Source organism: Epinephelus fuscoguttatus, linkage group LG24 (assembly GCF_011397635.1).
Source record: "Epinephelus fuscoguttatus linkage group LG24, E.fuscoguttatus.final_Chr_v1".
In the NCBI taxonomy this organism is placed as follows: Eukaryota; Metazoa; Chordata; class Actinopteri; order Perciformes; family Serranidae; genus Epinephelus; species Epinephelus fuscoguttatus.
In genome coordinates this window covers 19,306,580-19,331,170 of record NC_064775.1, presented here as the reverse complement: position 1 = coordinate 19,331,170, position 24,591 = coordinate 19,306,580, and the positions used below count along the sequence as shown (strand labels likewise).

Sequence of the window (24,591 nt, the reverse complement as noted above, 5' to 3'; positions counted from 1 at the left end):
ATTAAAGAGTAACTAAACCCTAAAATCATTTTTTTTTTCTCCAGCTGATAATCATTGTTTCTGGTTGTATAGTAGTGTTACTAACTGATCCTGCTCAAAATCTTGACAGTGTAGTGCAAACTGTTGAAAATCTACATTTTATTTTAAAAATGTGGTATGGAGTGCTCTCTACAGCTTGAAACCTGGTTACTACATTTGAATTTACATTACATCACATTGGAGGCGAATGATTTTTTTTTTTTTCGAGGTGAATGACGTCACTAACCGTCCACGCTAAGCCTGCCCTCCTCCCTTTACTTCTCCCCTTACTATAAAACCATTCTGTCCGCAGAGAGAGTCAAGCGGGCACTACCATTCCACTAGGACGGAAGTACAGGGTTGGTGGAAGGAAGTGGAGTTTGTCATTGGCGGAAAAATTTGAATTGGTATCGGCACATCTGGTAGGAACAATTTACGGTTTATTTGGCTCTGATCTAGGATTACGGACTTTGGTTTTGGTAAAAGGTAGGTTGTAAGGAGTGGTTTGCATAGGTTTCGGCCGACGGCCTGTATAGCCCCGGTAAAACGAGATTTGTGCGCTGCGCCTTATAGCTAGCCAAACAGCTGTTGGGAGGTGGAGAGAAGATGGCGGAAACATCATCAGGGCAATTAAAACAGGGGAAACCAGGAAGGTCTACCCGAGCAGAATTGCCAGAGTTAGGAGAGGAGGTGGGTTATGAGGATTCTTTGGGATCAGATGTACAAAGTTTGCTAGACATGGACTTAGAAGAGGGAAAAGGAGAAGCATGTGAGAGCGGAGTGCAGAGCTGGGTTGTTGAACACCAAGGAAAGGGGACAAAAAGGATCAGAAAAGCCAACAGTGACCGATCTGACAGTGAGGAAGAGGGCTATGAACGGCAGAAGAATAAGTCAGATAAATGTGTCATTATAAGATTCAATGAAAAGAGACAGGAAATGATGAAGAAAATCAATCCATTCATGCTAACTACAACCCTGGCTAACAAGATTGGAGAGATATTGTACGCCAAAGTCCTTAATGATGGAAATCTTCTGGTAAGATGTGTGGATGAAGAGCAGCTTGAGAAAGCTCTTAGTTTAAAGGAGATAGGAAAAGCTAAGGTAGAGAGCACAAGGAGGGTTGGAGCACAAAGAGAAGGAGGGTGCAAAGGGGTAATAACAGGTGTGCCGTTGGCAGTAAATATGGGGGAAAATATCAAGGGAGCTAAAGTGAAAAGTGTGTTGAGAATGAAAACAACAAGGGATGGTACAAAGAAGGATAGTGAAACAGTACTGATTGAGTTTGAAGGTAATCTTGTGCCAAATAAAGTGTTCCCGGGCTTCATGAGTTATCCAGTAAGGGTGTATGTGCTGAAGCCACTAAGGTGCTTTAAATGTCAACGATTTGGACACACAGCTAAGGTTTGTAAAGAGCAGAGGAGATGTGCTCGCTGTGGGGGAGACCATGAGTATGGGAAGTGTGGAGATGGAGTGCATCCAAGGTGCTGTAACTGTGGTGGGGCTCATAGTGTGGCTTATGGAGGATGTCAATTCATGAAAAGAGAAAATGAAATTCAGAAAGTAAGGGTGGAGAGGAAGCTCTCTTATGCTGGGGCAGCATGAGTAACGAGTGAAAAGAGAGAAGAAGGAGCAGGGAGCAGAGTGCCACAAAAGAAAGCCAACCATGAGCTGTATGTTGACAAAAAAGCACTTGTAACTTTCATAGCAGGAGTGATAAACAACACTGCTGAAGTTCAGTCAAAAAATGTAAAAATTCAGCTGATAGTCAAAGCAGCGGTGAATCATTTGGGTCTTGTAGGACTGACATGGGAAGAGGTGAGGGAAAACCTCACTAATCAGTCGAGCCAGGAAACACCATGTATTGGTTAATAGTGCTTATGGTCTTTCTTCTGCAGTGGAATGCACGGAGCCTGCTGGCTAATGGCCAAGAGTTTAAGCATTTCATGCAAGAATTGAAAGAAAAACCTGACATTGTGTGCATCCAGGAATCATGGTTAAAACCTAGTTTGGATTTTGTTGTGCATGGCTATGTAACACATCGACAAGATTGAAGCCTTGGGGGAGGAGGAGGAAGTGTAACGCTTGTAAAACATGGAATACCTTGTCGAGTGCTAGAGAAAGGAGATGAGTTGGAGTATATAGCCATGGAAATTTGGAATAAAGGAGAAGCACTAGTGGTAATCAATTACTACAACCCATGTAAAAAGTTAAACTTGGATAAGTTGCTGGAAATACAAAGTCAGAACAAAGCTAGAAATGTCTGGTGTGCAGATTTTAATGCCCATAGCACCACTTGGGGAGCGTTACAGACAGACTTAAATGGCAGAATAATTGAAGAACTGATGGATAATAACGATCTAGTTTGTATGAATGACGGAAAAGGCACTAGGATCAACACAGCAACAGGTGCAGTGTCAGCATTAGATATCACACTTGTATCTAACTCTTTAGCTGGAGTCAGCTCCTGGAAAGTTTTGAAAACAACACTGGGCAGTGATCATTATCCAGTGGCCTGTTATGTGGGAGAGAAAGTGGAAGGAAGACAAGCTAGTGGAGTTAAAAAATGGAGATTTGAAAAGGCTAACTGGAGTGAGTTTCAAAGACTGAGTGAGGAGAAAATACTGATAACTGGCAGGTCAGATGATGTGGATGAGCTTAATAATCAGATAACATCTATAATTATTGCTGCAGCAGAAAAAGCCATACCCAAAAGTAAAGGAAGGAGTGAGAGGAAGCTGGTACCATGGTGGACAGAGGAATGCCGTCAGGCTGTAAGGCAAAGGAACAGGGCATTAAGATTGTTCAAAAGAACCCATAACATGCAAGACCTAATTCAGTATAAAAAGGCGCAGGCAGTGGTGAGGAGAACGGTGAGGCAAGCTAAGAGAGAAAGCTGGAGGAACTTTTGCAGCTCAACTGGAAGAACAACACCAGTAGGTGAGGTGTGGGGAATGATAAGGAGAATGGGAGGGGACAGGAGAGAGTGGGAGTATCCAGTCATGATAGATGATGGAAAAACAGCAGTGACAGATAAAGAAAAAGCAGAAATAATGGTTAAGGCATTTGCAAAAGTACACAGCTCAGAAAACTTGTCAGAAGAAGGTAACAGAAGAAGAAGAAAGACATTAAGCCAACATCCAGAAATATTGGACAGGAGGGAAGAAGCCAATAGCAGTTTGGATGAACCATTTACACTGGAAGAGATGCTGAGGGCAATAAACAAATCTAAACCAACTTCTCCAGGGAAAGACCAAGTAAGCTATAGTATGCTGAAGCACTTAGGAAAGAAAATGCTCAAGGAACTGTTAAAGCTCTATAACAAAGTGTGGAAAAAGGGCCGGCTACCAGCAGTGTGGAAGGAAGCAGTGGTAATCCCAATAAGGAAACCAGGGAAAGGCCCAATAAAACCATCTAGCTACAGGCCAATAGCTCTGACTTCAAATATATGCAAAGTAATGGAGAGAATGATTACAGAAAGGTTAACTTACCAGCTGGAGAAGGCAGGTAAGATAGCCAACTATCAAAGTGGCTTTAGAAGAGGGAGGAATACTATGGATCCAGTGATAAGACTAGAAACAGAAATAAGAAAGGCCCAAGCAAACAAAGAATCAGTTATTGCAGTGTTTTTCGATATTGAAAAGGCATATGATATGATGTGGAAGGAAGGCCTGCTGATAAAACTATCTAAGATTGGAGTTGGAGGGAGAGCCTTTAACTGGATTAAAGATTTCCTGTTTGGAAGGAAAATTCAAGTGAGAATCGGGAGAGTCATGTCAACACAGTATGTGGTGGGGAATGGAACGCCTCAGGGGAGTGTGATCAGTCCATTACTGTTCAGTTTAAGCATTAATGATGTGTTCTCAAAACTTCCTGTAGACATAGGCAGGTCTCTGTTTGCCGATGATGGAGCTCTTTGGAAAAGAGGCAGAAATATTGAGCATGTCATTGGAAAACTTCAAGGAGCAATCAATCAAGTGACTGATTGGGGATATGACTGGGGATGCAAAGTTTCAACTGAAAAAAAACAAACTGTGTTCTTTACCAGGAAGAGAATCAGAGAGGATGTCAGGTTAAAAATGTATGGGGAAGAGTTGGAAAGGGTGCCACAATTTAAATTCCTTGGTGTAGTGTTTGATGAACGCCTGACATGGTCAGGCCATGTCACCAGGATAGAGGAAAAGTGTAAAAAAGTCATAAATGTGATGCGTTGTGTGGCTGGAAGAGAATGGGGAGCAAGTTGCAGAGCACTCCACAGGCTGTATGTTGCATTAATACGATCCGTGCTGGATTATGGTTGTGTGGCATATGGGTCAGCAGCTAAGAGCCATTTGAAAAAGCTAGATGTCATACAGGCACAAGCTTTACGCATCTGTTGCGGAGCTTTTAAGACATCACCAATTCCTGCCATACAAGTCGAGATGGGTGAAGTACCTCTGGAGTTAAGGAGAAAACAGCTGATGGCCAATTACTGGGTGAATTTGAAAGGGCATAGAGCTAATCACCCAACAAGAGGGGTACTACAGGACAGCTGGGAGAATGAGAAGAGCACTAGGGAGCATTTTGCAAAAGTTGGTAATAAAATAGCGAAAGAACTGTCTATTGAAGGACTACAGATAAGCCCACCAGTGGTCTTTCCAGTAGAGGCTCCATGGAGACTAGTGTGTCTGAGAGTTGACATGTCTCTGCTGGACAGGGAAGAAAACAGTTGATTTACTGAGTGCATTTAGCCACTTGATAAATCAAGAATATCAAGACTTTGTGCAGGTGTACATGGATGGGGCGAAAAATCCAGACACAGGAGTAACAGGATTTGGGGTGGCGGTACTAGGAAAAGGAGTAGGTATTTATAGAAGGACAGGTGATGGACTAGGCGTGTACACAGCAGAGATGGTGGCGGTGTTGATGGCATTAAAATGGGTGGAAATAACAGCACAAAAGAAGGAGTGAGAGTCAGTGAAGTAGGTTTGTTGTGCAGGTGTGTATGCTTGTATATGGGTTGAGCAGAGCCAAAAATCCGTAATGATAGGGGGTGGTAATGCACCAAAGTGATGGATGCCAACCGCCGTAAAATCTGAAGAAGAAGAAGAAGAAGAAGAAGAGAGCCGAGCGTCGGGGGTGTATGTGCGGCCGGGCCATGAGGGAGGGAGGGGTGGATGGATGGCAGGGCGGGACTGGGACAAAAAATCGGCCCGGGCATTTTGAGCCTAGTCTGGCCCACCAGGTATTGATGGAAAGACAATGAAGCCTATGAATGAAAACAAACTTTCTTGTGACACCGCTTGTACACTGTCTTGTTGGTGTATATGTACTTGTCTAATAAATTTAAACCTACACCATCCTTCCAGTCCCATTATTCTATACAGTATTTACTTAGAGGAACCCAAAAGGCTGCTTGGTCTAGTCAACCTCCTGAAAAATGAACGTATGATGGGATCCTGAAAATTGGACAGTGAGGAACAGAGGTGAGACATGATTATTGATGAATATTAAAATGAATAAATGATAGATTTAGTAATATTTTCATGTACTCACCACATCAATAAACAGCACAGCAACACATAATACTTCCTCAAACATGGCAACCTTTAAAAAGTGAAGGGATATTTTAAATTGAATGGAAACATGCCCGCAATAAAAACAAAATACAGGTAATTATTGTCCACAAGAGTTTGCTGTTACATGTCAGTAAAAAAAACAATAAGATAAAAGAACAACATATCTAGAATAAAGAGGATATTTATGTATAAAAGACAAATACATTTAAGTAGTTACTTTTAACTCCAAGCCACTTTTATGTTAATGAGCAGCATCACATCTCCTGGCAAATCCTAATTTGATTCAGTCTAAATTATATTTGCAAGTGGGTTTATGATGAATACTAGCCTAATCATTTGGTTTTACATGAACAAAATTGCTCTGTTGAGCTTTAGCTGTTTCAGAGTAAAGAATTACTGCATAGTGCACCTATATCAATTAATAGACATTGAAATATTTTACTACCTAACTAATAAAGACTATACTTAACTAACTAAATGAATAAAATAAAGTTACTGAAGCACAAAGATCACCATCACTAGTATAACATCACAGAAACAGCCCAGCAGTAGAGAAACCCCATCATGCTGCTCAACAGCCAGCTAAATTGTTAAATGGCCTACTCATAACTATGCTGTGTTAGTTAGCAAGCACAACGAAAATAAACTATCAACCAAACTTGATTCATATCTGACCCAGGTAGACTGCAGTTCATCACTTCTTACCTGAAGTTCAAATTCCCCTCCAGTCTCACCGACTGTGCCGTCGTCATATAATGCGGCGGCCGCGGGTCTCCTCCTCCTGCCTCCCCTTCGTCTCATCCACCTGCTGACGGCCACCACCGCCATCCTTACCTGCTGCGGCTGCTTTGGATGCCAGTGCGGGTGCGGTCACTGATGCTGCCGCTGAAGAAGCTCCGCCATAGCCAGCAAACATCTGTGTTATTTTAACACATTTGGCAGCATCTTCGTAAAGGGCTTGTCTCTTTTTCTCTCTTATTTTTTCCGCACCTCCTTTGAGTTTCTTCTCAATTTTGTCAATCTCCTCTCTCCCTGTATGATTGATTGACTGGCAGCCGAGGCCCAAGTGGGAGGGGGCATCGGCCCTCATATCATGACATGACTAAAAAAAAAAAAAAAAGGCCCAGCCCAAAATTACCACCGAGGGACCTCTCTCCCCGCAGCGACGGACAATCTTAACTGCGACCCCTTCCTCAGCCGCTCGCCTGTCCTGTGTTTTTTTGGTAGATTGGCTTATGGGGCGATTTTGTTTGGAGTACTTAAGTTAATCTTCTCATAAGTGGATGTAATAGGCCTATGTAGAGATGCCATCTAGGCCGTTTTTTTTGTTGTGTGTTTTATAAAGTCTGTAGCCTATTTTGCTTTACAAAAATGTGAAAAAGCAGCTGTGACCAAGCCATCACGAGGTGAGTAGCATTGTAAGCACAATTAATAGCGATATACTTCAGTTTGTCTGTGTGTTTTTGTATGCAAGCGGGTCTGCTGCGGTCTGCTGACAGTCCAAAATGGCGGCGGTAGGACGAAACCATGGGCGAGTCTGTTGCTATGGGGCGTCTCTGGTTCTATTGAGCTTCGCCTCTTGGTATCCATGCTCTTTGGCCTGAGGTCGTTTTGGAAGCTTGCTTTTACTTTGAAATCAGTCCTTTCTCGCTCTTGCCGTAATGTGTAGTATATGCGCGCACCCCAAAGTGAAGGCTGGCTTGACCAAATGTTTCAAAGTGAGGGCTGGTTTGACCTCAGTCCTGTAAGCCCTCTCGATAGGTAAAGGTGTAGCCAGGTCCCGCTTCTCCGCTCCCTGAGGAAGCCCCACCAACCTTAAGTTTGCCCTTCTCATTTCATCCTCTCTTTCTTGGTTTTTACGTTTAAGTAGGCTACAGTAACTTCTTTGTCTAATGCTGCAACGTTGACTGTGACACTTTGAATGTTGTCTTCGTTTGCACCGACCCTGTGTTGGATCTCCTCAAGTTGGTCACCCAGCGTTCAGAAGGAGACTTGGACGTTTGTTAGTTGGCTTTGTACCTCGCCTATTTTTGAGTCGATGTGTCGGGAGATGTCCGCATTACTTTCTTTGATCGCACCCCACAGTTGTGCGAGGGTTATCTGGTCAGATGCCATTTCTGTGTAGTCTCTGTCAGCTGGTCGCCATCCACGTGGTTGAAATGTTTGTAAAGTAATCACCATTCAAGTCAAGTCAAGTTTTACCTCCTTACTTTTACTCAGCTTAACCAAGAAGGCTTTATGGTTTCTTAGTTTGTAACCCAGACCTTGTTCATCATTGCAAAATGGTTATTTTAAAAAGATAAGTGGCGGAGCCTGCAGCACTGTGCTAACACATGATGATCATGTCATTGATGTGATTTTATTTTTTTAAACAAAATTTCTTGTTTTTAATTTTCTTCATTTCTTCTTTGTTACTCAAGGATTAATCTGAACAGCACCCACAGGCCCTTTTCATTTGTAATTCACCACTTTGGTTGTTTTTGTATAAGTGACTGAAAACTTCTTGAAGAAAGTACAAAGGGAAAAAAAAGGAAAAGAACAAAAAAAACTTTATTTTTTTTTACCAGTTTCATCTGGTTTTACTTTGCTTCCCTTTCTTCCAAAGAGCTGGTTCGTGACAATCATTTATTTAACACATAAAGATATTGATCAAGAATAATAATATTACAAGTACTAAGTTTTGATTTTAAGAAAAAAAAATCAAAAAAGTCATAATTTCATGGCAATAAAGTCATACTATTGAGAGGTAAAAGTTTTATTATTACACAAATAAAGTCATTTTACGAGAAATGGTTGAAATAGTGCGTTAATTATTTTTTATGCCAGTTCATTCTTGGGATATTACAACTTTTTTCTCATAAAAATATGACTTTTACTCTTGAAAAAGTATTACTTTACTCTCTTTAAATTATGACTTTATGTACACAATATTACAACTTTTTCTCTTGAAAGAGTTTAACTTGATTCTCTTAATTACAACTTAATTTACATAATATTAGTATGACCTTTTTTTTTTTTTTTAACATTGTGAATTCATTCTTGAAATCTCAGATTTTTCTGTGCTTAATGTGGCCCTAGTACTCTGTCTTTTGAGAGAGACTTGAGAACAAAGAAAACAACCAGCATACAGTGACAGTTATGCAACCGTTATCAAAGCATTGTCAAAAATTAATGGAGACATTTAAGAGTAATAAGATAGAACATTAAATTCTCCATATGAAATAAGACACTTGCAATGGGAGTTTTTTCGAAAGTGAAAATGTGCATAATACCTGCAGCCAGTCTTCAGTTTCCAGTGTTAAGAGCATCATTTTGTAATTGTTAGATTTAAATGACAGATTTGAGGAACTTTGGAAGAGGGGAGCTTTTTAATTATGAGATTTACATAAATTTTTCAATCAGTAAAACAGTCATTGCAATAAATCCTTTGCCATCACCCTAAATTAGCAATCTTATCAGAAACACACAAAAACTTTTTCTTTTACAAAGGCATGCAATATCTAGCATCCTGTATCAAGCATCGGTGCAGAGGCCACTGTGTCCTCTTCATTTTCAAAGTCAACCTCTTTGGCACCACCTGCTGGTGCTCCCTGGGACTTCACTTTGAACACATCCCACCTCCCAGGAAGAATCCCCTTGTTAAACAGGAGTGAGGCCACATATGAAAACAAGAGAATGGAAACCAGAGCACACAGCATGCAAATGGTCTTGACAGGAGAGCGCTGAATGTAAACACCATCCTCTAAAGCGCAACCCGGGAACTGCAGGAACACCGGAAGGCCTAACAACGGCTCTCCACACAACAGTCTCATTACCACTGCAATAAGGTAGCCTGCGATCGCCCCGTAACCGTTGGATACCTCCGTGAAGAGGACGCAGATCAGTTGGGGGAATATAATCGTGTAGGTCAAGTCTGAGCCCAGGATCCAGAACACTAAGATGCCGCCGTCCAGGTATGTGAGGGATGTTCCAACAAGTCCTGCAACCACTATGGAGAGACAAATCACCCACTGCAGCTCTTTATCTGATGCCTGCAGAGAAAAATAATACATAAGCAGATATTTACAACTCAAATGTTACATTAAAAATTGGTATTTCCACCCTCCTGTTCCTGCTACCTGACTCCTGATGGTCTGGTAGATGCTGGTGGTGAAGATGGTGGTTGCAGATAAGAGAAAAGAGTCAGCGGATGACATCACTGCAGCCGCAACAGCTCCAACGCCAAAAGCAGATATGTAGCTTGGGATCAAATGCTGAAGGATGATGGGCAACACCATGGCTGCCTCTCCTCGCTCATATGGAGAGGGAGAACCATATGTGGTGGAGTTCCAGTCTTGAAACAAAAACAAACAAGAGTTATGGCTTGTTGGATACTGGACATTTGATAAGGTTAAGGAAAATGTAAATAGTACATTTATTGAATGCACACCCGTTCCTACTATCAGTTGCATAAATTACTAGTTTGCATAATAAGAAGACAAGTGCAGAGGAACGTGACTGCTTGAGTGGAAAATATCAGTAGATGAACTAGACATGACCTTTAGACAATGTGCAGGTGAGAGGAGAGCGTCTCATGAAATGTGTGTAGCAGAAGCGACTCACTCACAGCGGCCTTGTGGGCAGCTGTGTTTCCTGTTCTGATATGTGTTTCAGAGAGAAGAGGAGCTGGAGCAGCAGATAAGAACTGCTGGAGTCAGCAGAAAGGAACGAGGTCTCCCTAGCAACACCACTGGCAATGCTTGCGTCACAAATAACTGTATACGCTTAAAAAGACTGGGTCAGGGAGAGATAGGTTGTCAGACTTCGTGCCCTGACTCGCTGGTATTGTTGGTTAGGGCAAGAAGAAATAGACCCAGAGCTCTGTACATCGTGAGCTGAAAAATAAAGAAGAGTTAAGTTGAAGTCATCTACTCTCCTGTAATTCTTCATCAAACGAACACGCAGAGAGAAGCTTGTTAATTTATAATTCTGTTTTAAAGGTAATACAGGAATTGGACGTGTTAAGTTCTCTCAGCAACAGGCTGCATTTACCAATATGGAAAGTTAAAGATACCATGAACTCATAAATTTACCAGTTGAAGCTGCGACAGCAGCGATCAACACTGATGGAAGTCCTGCAATGATGACTCCACCTGCTGCTATGAAACAGATGATTCTGGCTGTGGACGTGGAGCTGGAGGAGAGAATCCTTTGATGGAAATCCTGAACGGCCATATTGCCCACAGTCTGGACAAACGAAGATTATAAACAAATCAAAAAATGTTCTTTAAAATAAGAGGATGATGCACTTTTTTCCCCACAAACTAATATGGTTGAGAAGGCACAATCCAATATACTGTTATTCATCTTACCATCAATAGGAAATCATCAATCCATCTACCGACGTCATGAGACTCAAGGTGGCCAAGCCAGGCGGCCTGATATGTGTGGTTCAACGCTGTTTTAGTGATGTCAGTATAAACGTCACTTGTCATAGCGAAGGGGACACACAGCCACTGTGAGAAGATGAGCTTGTTCTTATTTTAGAAAATTTCCAAACAGCCCATTCATTGCATGAGAAATCTGTTTTCATTGTGTAGAACTCACCAAGCTAAAAAGCACAAGTAACAGCTGGATGACATCAGTGTATGCAACTGAGTAGAGACCTCCAAGAACGGTGTAGATGATCGCCACTGCAGCAGAGATCCAGACGCAAACACTAAAGGGCAGATCCAAGATGACAGTCATGGTCGCCGCTGTAACAAACATATGAACAAATATGAAGGATACATTGGATGTATAACTCAGGCAGTGAAATCAGTGTTGTAGTACTTGAGATCAGTCTTGGTATTGAGACCACTTTTTTAAGGTTTTGGTCTCATCTTGGACTCAGCTCCATTTTTACTTAGTCTTGTCTTGGTCTCAGACAAAGAGGACTCTTTATTTCAAGACCAGTCAACATCACAACTACAGGGTTATCACTGAATTGCATGTGCACAAAATAAATAATGAAATAAAATAAAATTAAAATAAAAAATAAATAAAAAATTAAACATTCATTAAGAATTAAATAATTAACATATTTAAAAAGAAAAAGAAAAAATGGTTCAATGCCAAATAAATAAAAATGGAAACAAACTTGTTATAATATAATGTTTAGGTTTATCTTTATGCCCTATTGTCAATAAGTTATCACGAGTGATACACTTCATAAAAAAATCAATTTTATACACATTATGAGTTTGTTGTCCATTCACACACATTGTTTTGTGTCCTTGTCATACATATCTTATATTTTTCAGTTTCTGCCACTAATGTCAAGGTTTGTCGCAAAATGTAAGAATTCTTACTCTATTTCACTGTTTTGTTTTTATTTATTTGGTATTGATCCTTTGGCTTGTTACTAAATATGTTACAAATTTATAGTTTACATTTATGTCTTTCTAATTTCTGTGAATGTGGTTTTTGTGTAGTAGGGCTACACTAATATATCCTTGAAAAGAACACTGAGAACAACACTGAAATTGTGTATTTCAGTGTGTTAGCATAATTTTACCCAGAGAAATCAGTAATCCAGGAACCCAGATGATTTCAGCTATGACTGGAACAATGGCGAGAACCGCAGTCAGTGGTTTTCCATACTTCCTCTGAAAGGGATCCATCATACTTATGTAATTGTTCTCCCTCATTGGCTTTGCAAAGAACAATCCACCTTTAATAAAATTAAAAAAAAAAGACAACTTGAGGAAAAAGTTTGGATATTAAATTTTTCTTGTAAAAAAATACTGAGAGTCTTACCAATAATAAAGGAAAGAGAGACCTGCAGAGGAACAAGAGCCCAGATTAGACCTTTGGTAGGATCATACACAGACTCTGCAACACCGATGATAAAGGCACCTCCAACCCAAGTAGCTGTGGCAGGAGATAAACATACACAAAGAAGCAATAACTAATGCTGTAAATGCTCTTTAAAGGAAACAGACCTAAAATATCAAAGTATCATGGACTGTTGTGAAGAAAGTAGTACATAGTACAATCAGTGTAGTTTACCTCAACTCACCTGTCATTGTAAATACTCCCAGTAGCAAGCTGACCCTGCGGTTAGCCAAAAAGGAAACTTCTACACGACTACTGAGTGTGCTTTTCTCGATCATTTTAGATTTCATGGATGCCCAGATGCCGGTTCCCAACACCAGCACATAGAAAGCTACCATCATTATCATCCCTGGTATATTGAGAGCCATTGTGGATCATGAACACTCTCAGGTTAACTAATTACTCAGCCTGAGTGAGCCCCAGCCTTTTAGCTTTTTGCATCAAATGCAGATAGTTTGGCTTGTGGGCAAATTAACAGTTATGGAAATAATGAGAATATGGAAATGGATGCAAGGGGACACACCAGAACATATGGAAATCAAAATTTTGCATTTGTATTACTCCAGTGAAGTTGAATGCTTTTTTATGACCTTGATAAGGTAAGAACAGGAAGGTTATTTTAGGTGAAATGTCCAACCAAAAGGCATAAATGGAACATTGAACAAAAACCCCGCAAACAAACACCCCCTTCCCATTGTGGCAAAATTGGAACACTTCAAACAAAAACTTCAGGTACAACGTCAAGGCAGGCAACTTACTTGAGGACCCTGAATTTTACAATTTTAACAAAAGAGAGTGGACATCCTTCCTAAAAAATAAATGATTGACTTGAAATAGCACCATCACTATTTTGGGAAACAGGGAAAGCAGTGTTAAGAGGTAAAATCATATCATACTCCACACACAAGAAAAAGAGACAGCCAACAGGAAACATACTTAGAACAAAAGATTAATGAACTAGAACATCAACGCAATAAATTCCACAGTATAAGTACAAAATCTATGGAAATACAGACTACAACTGAATAAACACTTGAACAAAAAAACAAAAATCCCTCCAAGAAAGACTCAGACACGAAAACTTTGCATACAGTAATAAATCTGGAAAATGCCTGGCCAACCAAATCAAACGAAACAAAGAAAAAACAACAATTACAACGATTATGAACTCAGCACGGACGCTTGTACATACACCTGAAGAAATAAATAAGAAGTATTTACACCAGTTTATACTCATCAACACACAAACCAAACCAAAAAGACATAGACACCTTCCTACGCAATATTCATCTGCCTCAGCTCACAGAAGACCAAGCTAATACTCTGGATCAACCATTTACAATTACAGAACTCCACCAAGCACTCAAACTCATGCCCAACAATAAATCACCAGGACCTGAAAGCTTCCCTGCTGAGTTCTATAAACACTTTTGGAATATTTTAGCCCATATATGTAATAGATTAACAACTGAAATTAAACAACAATCCAAACTTACCACAGACATGAATAGTGCTACAATCACTTTCTTACTAAAACCAGACAAAGACCCCACCTCCCCCTCAAGCTATCGCCCCCTGTCTCTCCTCAGCACCGATATCAAAATCATCAGCAAAGCCCTAGCATTACGAATTGAAACAGTCACTCCATCTATCATCTACTCAGACCAAACTGGGTTTATGAAAGGAAGAGACTCATCAAATAACCTACACAGACTCATTAACCTTATCCATTACTCATCACACACAAACCCATTAACAGCCATATTATCACTTGACGCAGAAAAGGCATTTGATAAGGTAAACTGGGAATTTTTATTTTCTACACTAAAACAATTTGGTTTGGTTGAATCATTTATCCTCTGGGTAAGGATATTGTTCAGTATACATTAGGGCATTAAGAGGAAAGTCGATTTGTTGACGTGTCGACGTCAGTGGCACAAGTCGACACCCCCCAGGAGGAGTCGACAAGTCGTGTGTTTTTTCCCTCTCTCTCTCTCTCTGTGTGCTTGTGTACGGAATGCAATCGCTGCCTCTGATTGGCTTACACTGATACTTAAGCGGAGCAGACTCCGCGAGGAATGTCTGCAGTCATTCGGGCTTTCATAGTCGAGCGCACTTCCGCGTTGTAGTTTCCTGTAAAAATGTCCGTGAAAAATCCCCGCGATGTGAAAAATACATGCCGAGCAGTCACTGGTGTGCGGAGCGGAGTCTGCGCGGTCGTAAAATCTGAGCTTTGCGCGCACAGGGCTTGCGGACGTCCGCTTTGAGTCCACACAGACCTCTGCAGAGTCCGTTCCGCGTACGTTCCGCCCGATTATGTTCGGGACTTGACAGATACACATCACATTTGTGGAGATACTTCACTTTCCTCCGCCGTGTCAATATGATGACGTCATCAAATGACTTGTCGACTCGACTTCGACATTATTGACAGATAAGTCGACCTGAAAAAAATCAAAGTCGTTAATGCCCTAGTATACATCACCAATAGCCTCTATCACCACTAACGGAATAATATCACAACGCTTCACTTTGCACAGGGGCACTAAGCAAGGACGCCCACTCTCTCCATCTTTGTTCGCAATATTTATCGAATCACTTGCAGCAGCAAGTGTTTTAAGTATTTTCCATAACAACACTTTGGTCTCATTTCCTCATTTGGTTCAGAAGTACGGCATCAGGGAGAATCACTTTCTAGAATTTCTCCAGATTAAATCCTCAGTTAAAGAAAAAAATCAACATTACCTCATCCTTAGATCTCCCCCAACTAACATTGGACCTGATCAACATCTCTACCAGAAAAAAACTACTGTCCAAAATTTATAACATAATATCCACACCCAATCATTCAATAGCCATCCCCTCAGAAAAATGGGAATATGACCTGCAGATCACCCCCGGTGCCAACTTCTGAACCCAAATATGCAAAAACATATTTTCCATGTCCACTAATACAAACACACAACTCATTCAATTCAAAATTATTCATAGAGTACACTACACAGGAGAAAGAATGTTTAAAATGGGTTTTGTAGACACAGATATCTGCCCACACTGCTCACAAAACACCACAGACCATGCATGCCACATGGAACTGCACACCTATCAAACAATTCTGGCAGGACATCACTGACAACCCCTCTCTTTTTCTGGGCTGCCACATCCCACTCTCTCCCTCTCTCTGCTTACTTGGCAACATATCCACTATAAACCTCAACAATACATCCAGCAGAATACTCTCCATTGCCCTGACCATCACCAAGAAAACTACCCTCATGAACTGGAAAACAAGGAACAAAATCTCCATCACACACTGGTAAAATCTACTAAACGAATACATATCAATGGAAAAATGATCTGCTTCTATCAAAAAACAAGCTTCAGATTTTGACATAACCTGGAACCCATTCATCAATATCCTCAATCCATAATACTCCCACCCCAATGCCACCTTCCCACTTACCAGCTTTATTGCCTGTGCACCACCCACAATACACATGTGAACCATCATTCAGACACACCACACACAGACATTGCAAACATACACCCAACAAATACATAGAAACCTACCCCTTTTGTTACTATTATATTCATTTGTTAAATGTTTTAATTTATTTGCTCTCTGGTCTTGCCCCGAAAACTGTTGTTGTGTTAGTAGTGCTGGCCCGGGGCCTTGCCAAGCATGGGAGTGGCATTGTTGCAGGGGCGGTGCTGCGCAACGGATTTGATTAATAAATAGAAAATAAATTAATAAATAAATGACTTAAAAAATAATAAAATCCCCTTAATTTAATTTTTTTGTTATTTACTTATTTACTTTTTCCTCTGAGATCCTATAGGTAGATATACAAGACAGACATGTGGTTAATGTATACGTATTTTTAAAAAACAACAAAAAACAACAAAAACAAAACATCCAAACTCACTCACTGCCTAAAAATATTCATCATCCCAATGTCACCCACACATCCACAGTCCTACATAAAGACACACGCACGCGCGCGCACGCGCACACACACACACACACACACACACACACACACACACACACACACTATGAGGGGTGAAACGTATCAGAGAACACGCACACACTGCATTCACTGCGTACTTGATACGTGTACATTACATGTGCAACCATCACCGTGTACTTGCTTCGTGTCCACTGCGCGTGCATTCACTGTGTACTTGTTACACATGCAATGGGCGTGCAATGCTTGCACACGCCTAGATGTGTGGTTATTAGACGTGCATGCGTAGACACGTCATGTGATCGCAGGGGTCAAAAGTGTCAACTCGAAGCAACAACGGGTCGTGTTATGGACGTGTGATACGTGTGTGTATATGTATACATATATATATATATATATATATATGTTCATTCATTCATTCATCTTCTAACCGCTTCATCCTCTTGAGGGTCGCGGGGGGGCTGGAGCCTATCCCAGCTGACATCGGGCGAGAGGCAGGGTACACCCTGGACAGGTCGCCAGACTATCGCAGGGCTGACACATAGAGACAAACAACCATTCACGCTCACATTCACACCTACGGACAATTTAGAGTTACCAATTAACCTAGTCCCCAATCTGCATGTCTTTGGACTGTGGGAGGAAGCCGGAGTGCCCGGAGAGAACCCACGCTGACACGGGGAGAACATGCAAACTCCACACAGAAGGGCTCCCACGCCCGGGATCGAACCGGCAACCCTCTTGCTGTGAGTGCTAACCACCACACCACCGTGCCGCTATATATACAGTACAGGCCAAAAGTTTGGACACACCTTCTCATTCAATGCGTTTTCTTTATTTTCATGACTATTTACATTGTAGATTCTCACTGAAGGCATCAAAACTATGAATGAACACATGTGGAGTTATGTACTTAACAAAAAAAGGTGAAATAACTGAAAACATGTTTTATATTCTAGTTTCTTCAAAATAGCCACCCTTTGCTCTGATTACTGCTTTGCACACTCTTGGCATTCTCTCGATGAGCTTCAAGAGGTAGTCACCTGAAATGGTTTTCCAACAGTCTTGAAGGAGTTCCCAGAGGTGTTTAGCACTTGTTGGCCCCTTTGCCTTCACTCTGCGGTCCAGCTCACCCCAAACCATCTCGATTGGGTTCAGGTCCGGTGACTGTGGAGGCCAGGTCATCTGCCGCAGCACTCCATCACTCTCCTTCTTGGTCAAATAGCCCTTACACAGCCTGGAGGTGTGTTTGGGGGTCATTGTCCTGTTGAAAAATAAATGATGGTCCAACTAAACGCAAACCGGATGGGATGGCATGTCGCTGCAGGATGCTGTGATAGCCATGCTGGTTCAGTGTGCCTTCAATTTTGAATAAATCCCCAACAGTGTCACCAGCAAAACACCCCCACACCATCACACCTCCTCCTCCATGCTTCACAGTGGGAACCAGGCATGTGGAATCCATCCGCTCACCTTTTCTGCGCCTCACAAAGACACGGCGGTTGGAACCAAAGATCTCAAATTTGGACTCATCAGACCAAAGCACAGATTTCCACTGGTCTAATGTCCATTCCTTGTGTTTCTTGGCCCAAACAAATCTCTTCTGCTTGTTGCCTCCTTAGCAGTGGTTTCCTAGCAGCTATTTGACCATGAAGGCCTGATTCGCAGTCTCCTCTTAACAGTTGTTCTAGAGATGGGTCTGCTGCTAGAACTCTGTGTGCCATTCATCTGGTCTCTGATCTGAGCTGCTGTTAACTTGCGATTTCTGAGGCTGGTGACTCGGATGAACTTATCCTCAGAAGCAGAGGTGACTCTGGTCTTCCTTTCCTGGGTCGGTCCTCATGTGTGCCAGTTTCGTTGTAGCGCTTGATGGTTTTTGCGACTCCACTTGGGGACACATTTAAAGTTTTTGCAATTTTCCGGACTGACTGACCTTCATTTCTTAAAGTAAGGAGCACTCCTTACTTTAAGAAATGATGGCCACTCGTTTTTCTTTAGTTAGCTGATTGGTTCTTGCCATAATATGAATTTTAACAGTTGTCCAATAGGGCTGTGGGCTGTGTATTAACCTGACTTCTGCACAACACAACTGATGGTCCCAACCCCATTGATAAAGCAAGAAATTCCACTAATTAACCCTGATAAGGCACACCTGTGAAGTGGAAACCATTTCAGGTGACTACCTCTTGAAGCTCATGGAGAGAATGCCAAGAGTGTGCAAAGCAGTAATCAGAGCAAAGGGTGGCTATTTTGAAGAAACTAGAATATAAAACATGTTTTCAGTTATTTCACCTTTTTTGTTAAGTACATAACTCCACATGTGTTCATTCATAGTTTTGATGCCTTCAGTGAGAATCTACAATGTAAATAGTCATGAAAATAAAGAAAACGTATTGAATGAGAAGGTGTGTCCAAACTTTTGGCCTGTACTGTAGCCAATCAGAGTGGCCAACCAATTAACCCAATGGGGTTAGGTTAAGGGCAGTTTGCCACCAATGACACGGGTCAAGATTTCATTTGTGAATAACCTTTGACAGGAAGGTGCTAGAGACTTGAAACCAAGATGTACCCCCCCCCCCCCCCAAGTCGAGCACGGGCTTTCCAACGGTCCCACCCTCATCATCATACGACTTGGGGTTCCGGAGCCACGCCCCCAAAAACTTTATTTTTGCTGCTGAGTAGTCTTTGCTGGATGTAATCTATGTCCGTCTTTGCAACGGTGAGGACATCCTTCTTTTGAGACCTGTTGCAAAAGTCACCGAGGTAAGACAGTGTAGAAAAGGTGTATTAGTCACTACATCAGTGCAACTCACAGTGTGGTGGTAATAACATAATCGTACCTCTGAGTTGGTGGAATTGTCGGGCAGATTCGAGGAGTGTTGGTCACTATGAATCCCCGACTCTGAAGGCGGAGGCACAGGGCGACACAGGATGCTGCATCCTTGCAAAATTCCTCCAGCTCTGAGAAGTCCCAAACCCTGCCCTCTCTGGCAAACACATTCTGGGAGGCAATTGCCCTGGATGCTTCTTGGTCCCTTTCCTCTTGAGTGTTGGTTTTCATGCACACCCTCTTCAGATGTGTAGGAAATGGTCTTTTGGGGCTTCTTGCACAGTGGGCAGTACACACAGTTTCTCTCCATGCTGACCTATGACAGAGGATAAAGGGCACGTACGTTACGTTACATTGTTGTTCTGTCTGTGTGTATGCACACACAGTAATACAAAGCATATCGCAACATGGAAGTTACGTCATATAATTACGGCATGCCCTTCGAATTGTGGCTGAAGTGATCAGAGACTCGTAATATACAAAGGAAAGAGAAAAATCAAGAACAAGAAGGTAAGGATAACATTAACTGCTTGCAATTATGAACAAACTGGCCTGATCTGGCTCGAAGCTAAACATTATCCATGGTGACAAAGATGAAAACATTTTTTAAAATGTAAAAGTACCTATTGGATAGACTCTGCATATTGACTGATAGCTAAGTCAAATAAACAGGGAAAAGAGACAAGGGATAACTGACTCTCTCACGCAATCTAAAACATAGTCGTAACCAGTATCTCAATCAATCTTAACCAACCTCAAGGCAGAAATGCAATAGAATCAGTCTAATTTCACATAAAAATGCATCAAGACACACAAAATATGCTAAAAATGTTGAGTTTTTGAAGAGCTGATGGAGCAGCATCTTACCTGTGGATGTTCCGATGCCCTCTGCAAAGTTTCAGCCCATGCAGCAGCACTCGGTGATCATGCACCCTCTTAGCCAAGATGTACCCCCCCCCCCCCCCCCAAGTTGAGCACGGGCTTTCCAACGGTCCCACCCTCATCATCGTATGACTTGGGGTTCCGGAGCCATGCCCCCAAAAACTTTATTTTTGCCGTATCTCTGGAACAGTAAGTCATAGCGACACGGGACCAAGACTGGCGTGTTCAGCGCCCTGGAATTAGGTGTGACGCCATCCACTCCCAAGTGTCTCCGAGTTACAGTTCCCGAGTTATGGCCAAAATGAGAATTGCCATATAAGTCCATGGGAGTAGTGGAAATGTGACAAAGTGTCACATCCAAAAAATGTCTTCTAGAAAGTGGTTAGGAGCATGTTTCAGGCCATTTGGAGTGGATTGGTAGCTATATTGGAGACAAGTTTTGGCCAAAGCCCAGACCGGATGTAGTTATGCTGATCACTCACCTGGACTTCAAACGTTGCAAATCCGATGCAGGGTTGGACAATGGGACCCCACCTTCTCCGAGGAAGAACTTGCCCTTGTCAGTCTTGTCACCACTTTGATTTTTCAAGGAAATCGGCAACTATTGTTGAGTCATTATTGACTCAACAATATGACATTTTAGATAAACTCTCAATTTTTGTTGAATTACAGATATTTCAATTTTATTTGTCTGATTTGAATGTTTATTCTGTGAACAGAAAACATGTTGTGTGACTGATGGTGAAGTTTAGTTGTAAGAGACTAAATACATTCATCATAAACTATACAGAGTCTATTGTATATTAACATTGGACTGTTTTAGTTATTTAAGTAGTAACTATTTAACTATTTAACATCACAAACACAGGATTCTTAAAATAACCTATGTACAGATGTGAAGCCCTGACTATATCTAACTGATCTGTAATGAAAGCTATTGTCTTGTTTTTTTCCCCTCTGAAAATATGAGCCTTATTGTCAAACACGATTTATTTAGCCTGTGTCTGCTCTGCAGCAGCAAACTGATATGATGCTGATTCCCATGAAAATTAATGTAAAATGGAGGTTGAACCATGAACATAAACTACAGATCACCTGTAAAGCATTGCCATGATCCTACACACTCCCACACAGTGGGTGGCAGTATGCACCTGTAAAGTTGATTCGCGATCCGCCATTAAACACACAGAAGTTGACCCCAAAGAAGGGGCTAATAGACGTCATCGTGACGTACATTGTACACAAGGAAGTGGGTTGTGAGCGTAACATGTCGCTAACACATTCAAGCAGCCACATAGCTTTAATTTGCAGCTTGTATGAAGAACATTAGCAACACTTTGAGTTTCCCTGACTGAAGCGTTAGACAACAACACTGTGTAAAATCAATACTTACTAAAGGAGCACGTGCAGGCGGGTTGTGAACATGTCTACAGGTTATCCCACACCTGTTTTCTCTCATGCTGGACGAGGAGACTTCAGAGACGTTTACGAGCCGGCGGAGGACTCTTTTCTCCTGATAGACGCCCTGGAGAAAGACGCAGACAGGCTGCAGCTGATGAGGTTAGACACAGCTCACTCACCTGGTGCTCCTGAACGCATCACATACAATCACAACCCCCCCCCCCCCCCCAAATTTAGACGCTGTGTAAAATGGAAATAAAAACAGAATGCAGTGATTTGCAAATCATTTTGATCTAGAGGTTCACCACTGTGTGAAAAACTGTGTGGGCAAGCAGTCCAGCAGTTTAACAACAACTTTTGTCAATGCACAGTTGCAAGGAATTTTAAAAAAAAAAAGATTTTACCATCTACAGTCTGTAACATCAGTAAAAGATTCAGATAATCTTGAGCAATATCTGCACCCAAGGGCCAAGACTGAAAATCAACACTGGATGACCATGACTATGAATTTTTCTGCTTGTTCTAGCCCGTGTGTGTGTTTGGAGGTGGGCAGTGGCTCAGGAGTGGTGTCAGCTTTTCTGGCATCAGTGGTTGGACCTTCAGCTCTGTATGTGTGAGTTAAATAAATATTTTTTTCCTCCATATCCAGCCAATAAAAATGGGCTTACTTGTTGCAAATGCTGTGAGAAAATATATAAAATACAATCTTGAATATATGTTTGTGTTTCAGTTGCACTGATGTGAATCCTGCAGCAGCACAGTGCACAGCGAAGACAGCTTCCTGTAACAATGTTTCACTGCAGCCCATCATCACATCCCTGGTGAGACTTGTGAATTCACATTTTAGGTATTTGCATGCTTTTAATGTAAGGGTTAGATTCCTAAATGCTGCTTTCCTTTTAGGTGGAGAGTCTTCTGCCTCGCTTAAGTGGGAAAGTGGATGTTCTTCTCTTCAACCCTCCCTATGTGGTCACACCTTCAGAAGAGGTGGTTCAGCTCTGTACTGCAGCTATTCTTCACTTCACAGATGAGGAGCATTTGATCAATGTGCGCTTTTCTTCTAGGTTGGCAGCACAGGTATAGGGCCGGCGGGAAGCGAGGACGAGAGGTGACTGACAGATTGCTGCCTGTGGTGGCGCAATTACTCTCTAGTAAAGGATTATTCTACCTCATTACCATCGCTGAGAATGATCCAGGTGAGTTTACCTATGTCTCTTAAAATATTTTCAGTGCAGGAAACAGTCTTGTCATTTTCCTTTAATCAGCAGAGGAGATCATCTGTTTACTGGCTAAATGTGGCTTGAGGGGAGAGTCATGCTTGTCGACGAGAGCTGGAAATGAGAGGCTGTCCGTCCTGTGCTTCCAAAGGACGTGACAAACATGGACCGCTCCTGACAGGATTACAGGACCTTTGAACTGACTGGGAAACAGGACAGTATTTCCTACAAGAAAGAAAACTGCAAGAGAATCACCAGATAGTTGGTGTAAAGAACATTTTCTGATTATAGTGATGCACAAAAAAACACAGCTTGAGTAATAAACTATTTTGTTTTGCGTGACAGAACTAAAGTGCCTCTGATGTCCTGGTAAAAGTACATGACCTCAAATGACCACTTGTATATCAATGATTTACCCCATGTTATGCTGAATTAGTGAAGAACACTTTGTTTTTCTTACATGACTCAACAGTGAACGAAGAATCCAAAAACTGAGAAAATTCTTGATGAACTGAAGTTAAAGGTGTCCGTATTGAACAACAGCGAAACTACATCAAAACATCTCTTTACAAACACTCACACAACTCGTGTGGTCTCGTTTATCCAGACGTATGCTCAGTATTTCCTAAACAAACCTAAATATTTTAAACTGCTCTCCTCAAGGCTGGACTCCATCGACAAAAATAGTAATTTTATCAAGCTAAAAATGGGAGGTTAAAGGGTTGGTTCGGATTTTCTGAAGTCCAACAATAACACAAACAAAGTAACCCATCAAGGCAGTGGGAGACCAACAGCTCCCATGTACAGCGAGGTAAAGTAAGTGTTTTTGTCAGTGGAGTCTGGTTTGATGAAGGCTGTGGGTTTGGGACTGGATAATTGAGACTTGGATTATACTGCAATTAACATTAACTGTCAAACATACAGTGTGAAAGTTCCAAGCACTGACCATCCACCACATCTGCAGTTTTTCAGGGACTTGATGGTTATTTATACCACGTCACCTGACTTTGGTTTTAACATACCGTACCAAGTTATTTAGGTTTTTTCGACATATACTACGATTTTTTAAATTAGTTATACAAGGACTTCATTTATTTATTTTTTTAATGTGCTGTCTAAAGGAGCAAGAGAAAACCTTCAAAGAGGTGCCTTCAAGTGTCTCCAGCTCATTAGCTCAGGGAGATAGCGGACCGGTTTGAAGGTTGGAGGATCAGGGTTCAATTCTCAGGTGAACAATCAGTCTGCCAGCTGCCCAAAGATTTGGGTTCGAATCCTGTCTGTTGTCAGTACCTGGAGCAAACCAGATAGTCCTGCAGTAGTGGGGGCGGGAGGGGGCAGTGTTTGTGCAGAGGTACAAATGAGGGGTTATGCAACAAAATACCAAAACACGCTCAAAATTTCAAAAGAATTTTGAGATGACACTACTTGGCTAAGCTTTGGGCAGGTCAGTAAGTGCTGTTGTGACCACCTGCCAGAATAAAGTTGTTAAACTTTCTTCTTCTTAAATGGATGCATTATTATTATATTGACACTACATGTTGAATATGCACATCAATATCCATTTAAGAAGATACATGCTATAATGTAACTTTTGTTCACCATACTATAGTATGACTTTTTAAAAACATTTTTTGACATACTACACCATGATTTTTTTTGTACCTGCTACACTATGACTTTTTCACCCCATACTTTCAAGGCGACTTTGAGCTGTTGTTTTTTTTTTTAAAAAAATACCATAATATGACCTCTTTTTAACATACTAAACTATGACTTTTTTCTACATGCTATGCTGACTTTTTTTAAATATACAATACTATGATTTTTCTTCACAGTTTTTCAAACATAGATACTGTTTTTTTTTT

General features: G+C 41.4%; 1 protein-coding gene and 1 pseudogene across 1 annotated transcript; one reads left to right on the top strand and one right to left on the bottom strand.

The window, feature by feature from the left end:
* Positions 1-5,194: 5,194 nt before the first annotated feature.
* Positions 5,195-13,285, bottom strand: LOC125884984 (high-affinity choline transporter 1-like). The gene is made up of 8 exons (XM_049570327.1): positions 12,613-13,285; positions 12,351-12,464; positions 12,109-12,264; positions 11,160-11,308; positions 10,925-11,068; positions 10,646-10,799; positions 9,692-9,906; positions 5,195-9,604 (listed from the first exon to the last, which is right to left on the bottom strand). Exons 1-8 carry the CDS (start codon positions 12,794-12,796, stop codon positions 9,074-9,076), a joined length of 1,647 nt encoding a protein of 548 aa, XP_049426284.1. The 5' UTR covers positions 12,797-13,285; the 3' UTR covers positions 5,195-9,073.
* A 5,777-nt stretch (positions 13,286-19,062) lies between these two features.
* LOC125885022 (methyltransferase N6AMT1-like) lies at positions 19,063-24,581 on the top strand (annotated as a pseudogene).
* Positions 24,582-24,591: the final 10 nt, after the last annotated feature.

Coding starts and splice junctions, on each gene's coding strand:
- LOC125884984 (XM_049570327.1), bottom strand. CDS start 12,796: ATGGCTCTCAATATACCAGGGATGATAATGATGGTAGCTTTCTATGTG. Junction 11,069..11,159: donor TACTTGTGCTTTTTAGCTTG/GTGAGTTCTACA, acceptor ATCTTCTCACAG/TGGCTGTGTGTCCCCTTCGC. Junction 9,907..10,645: donor TGCTGTCGCAGCTTCAACTG/GTAAATTTATGA, acceptor TTTTGTTTCAAG/ACTGGAACTCCACCACATAT.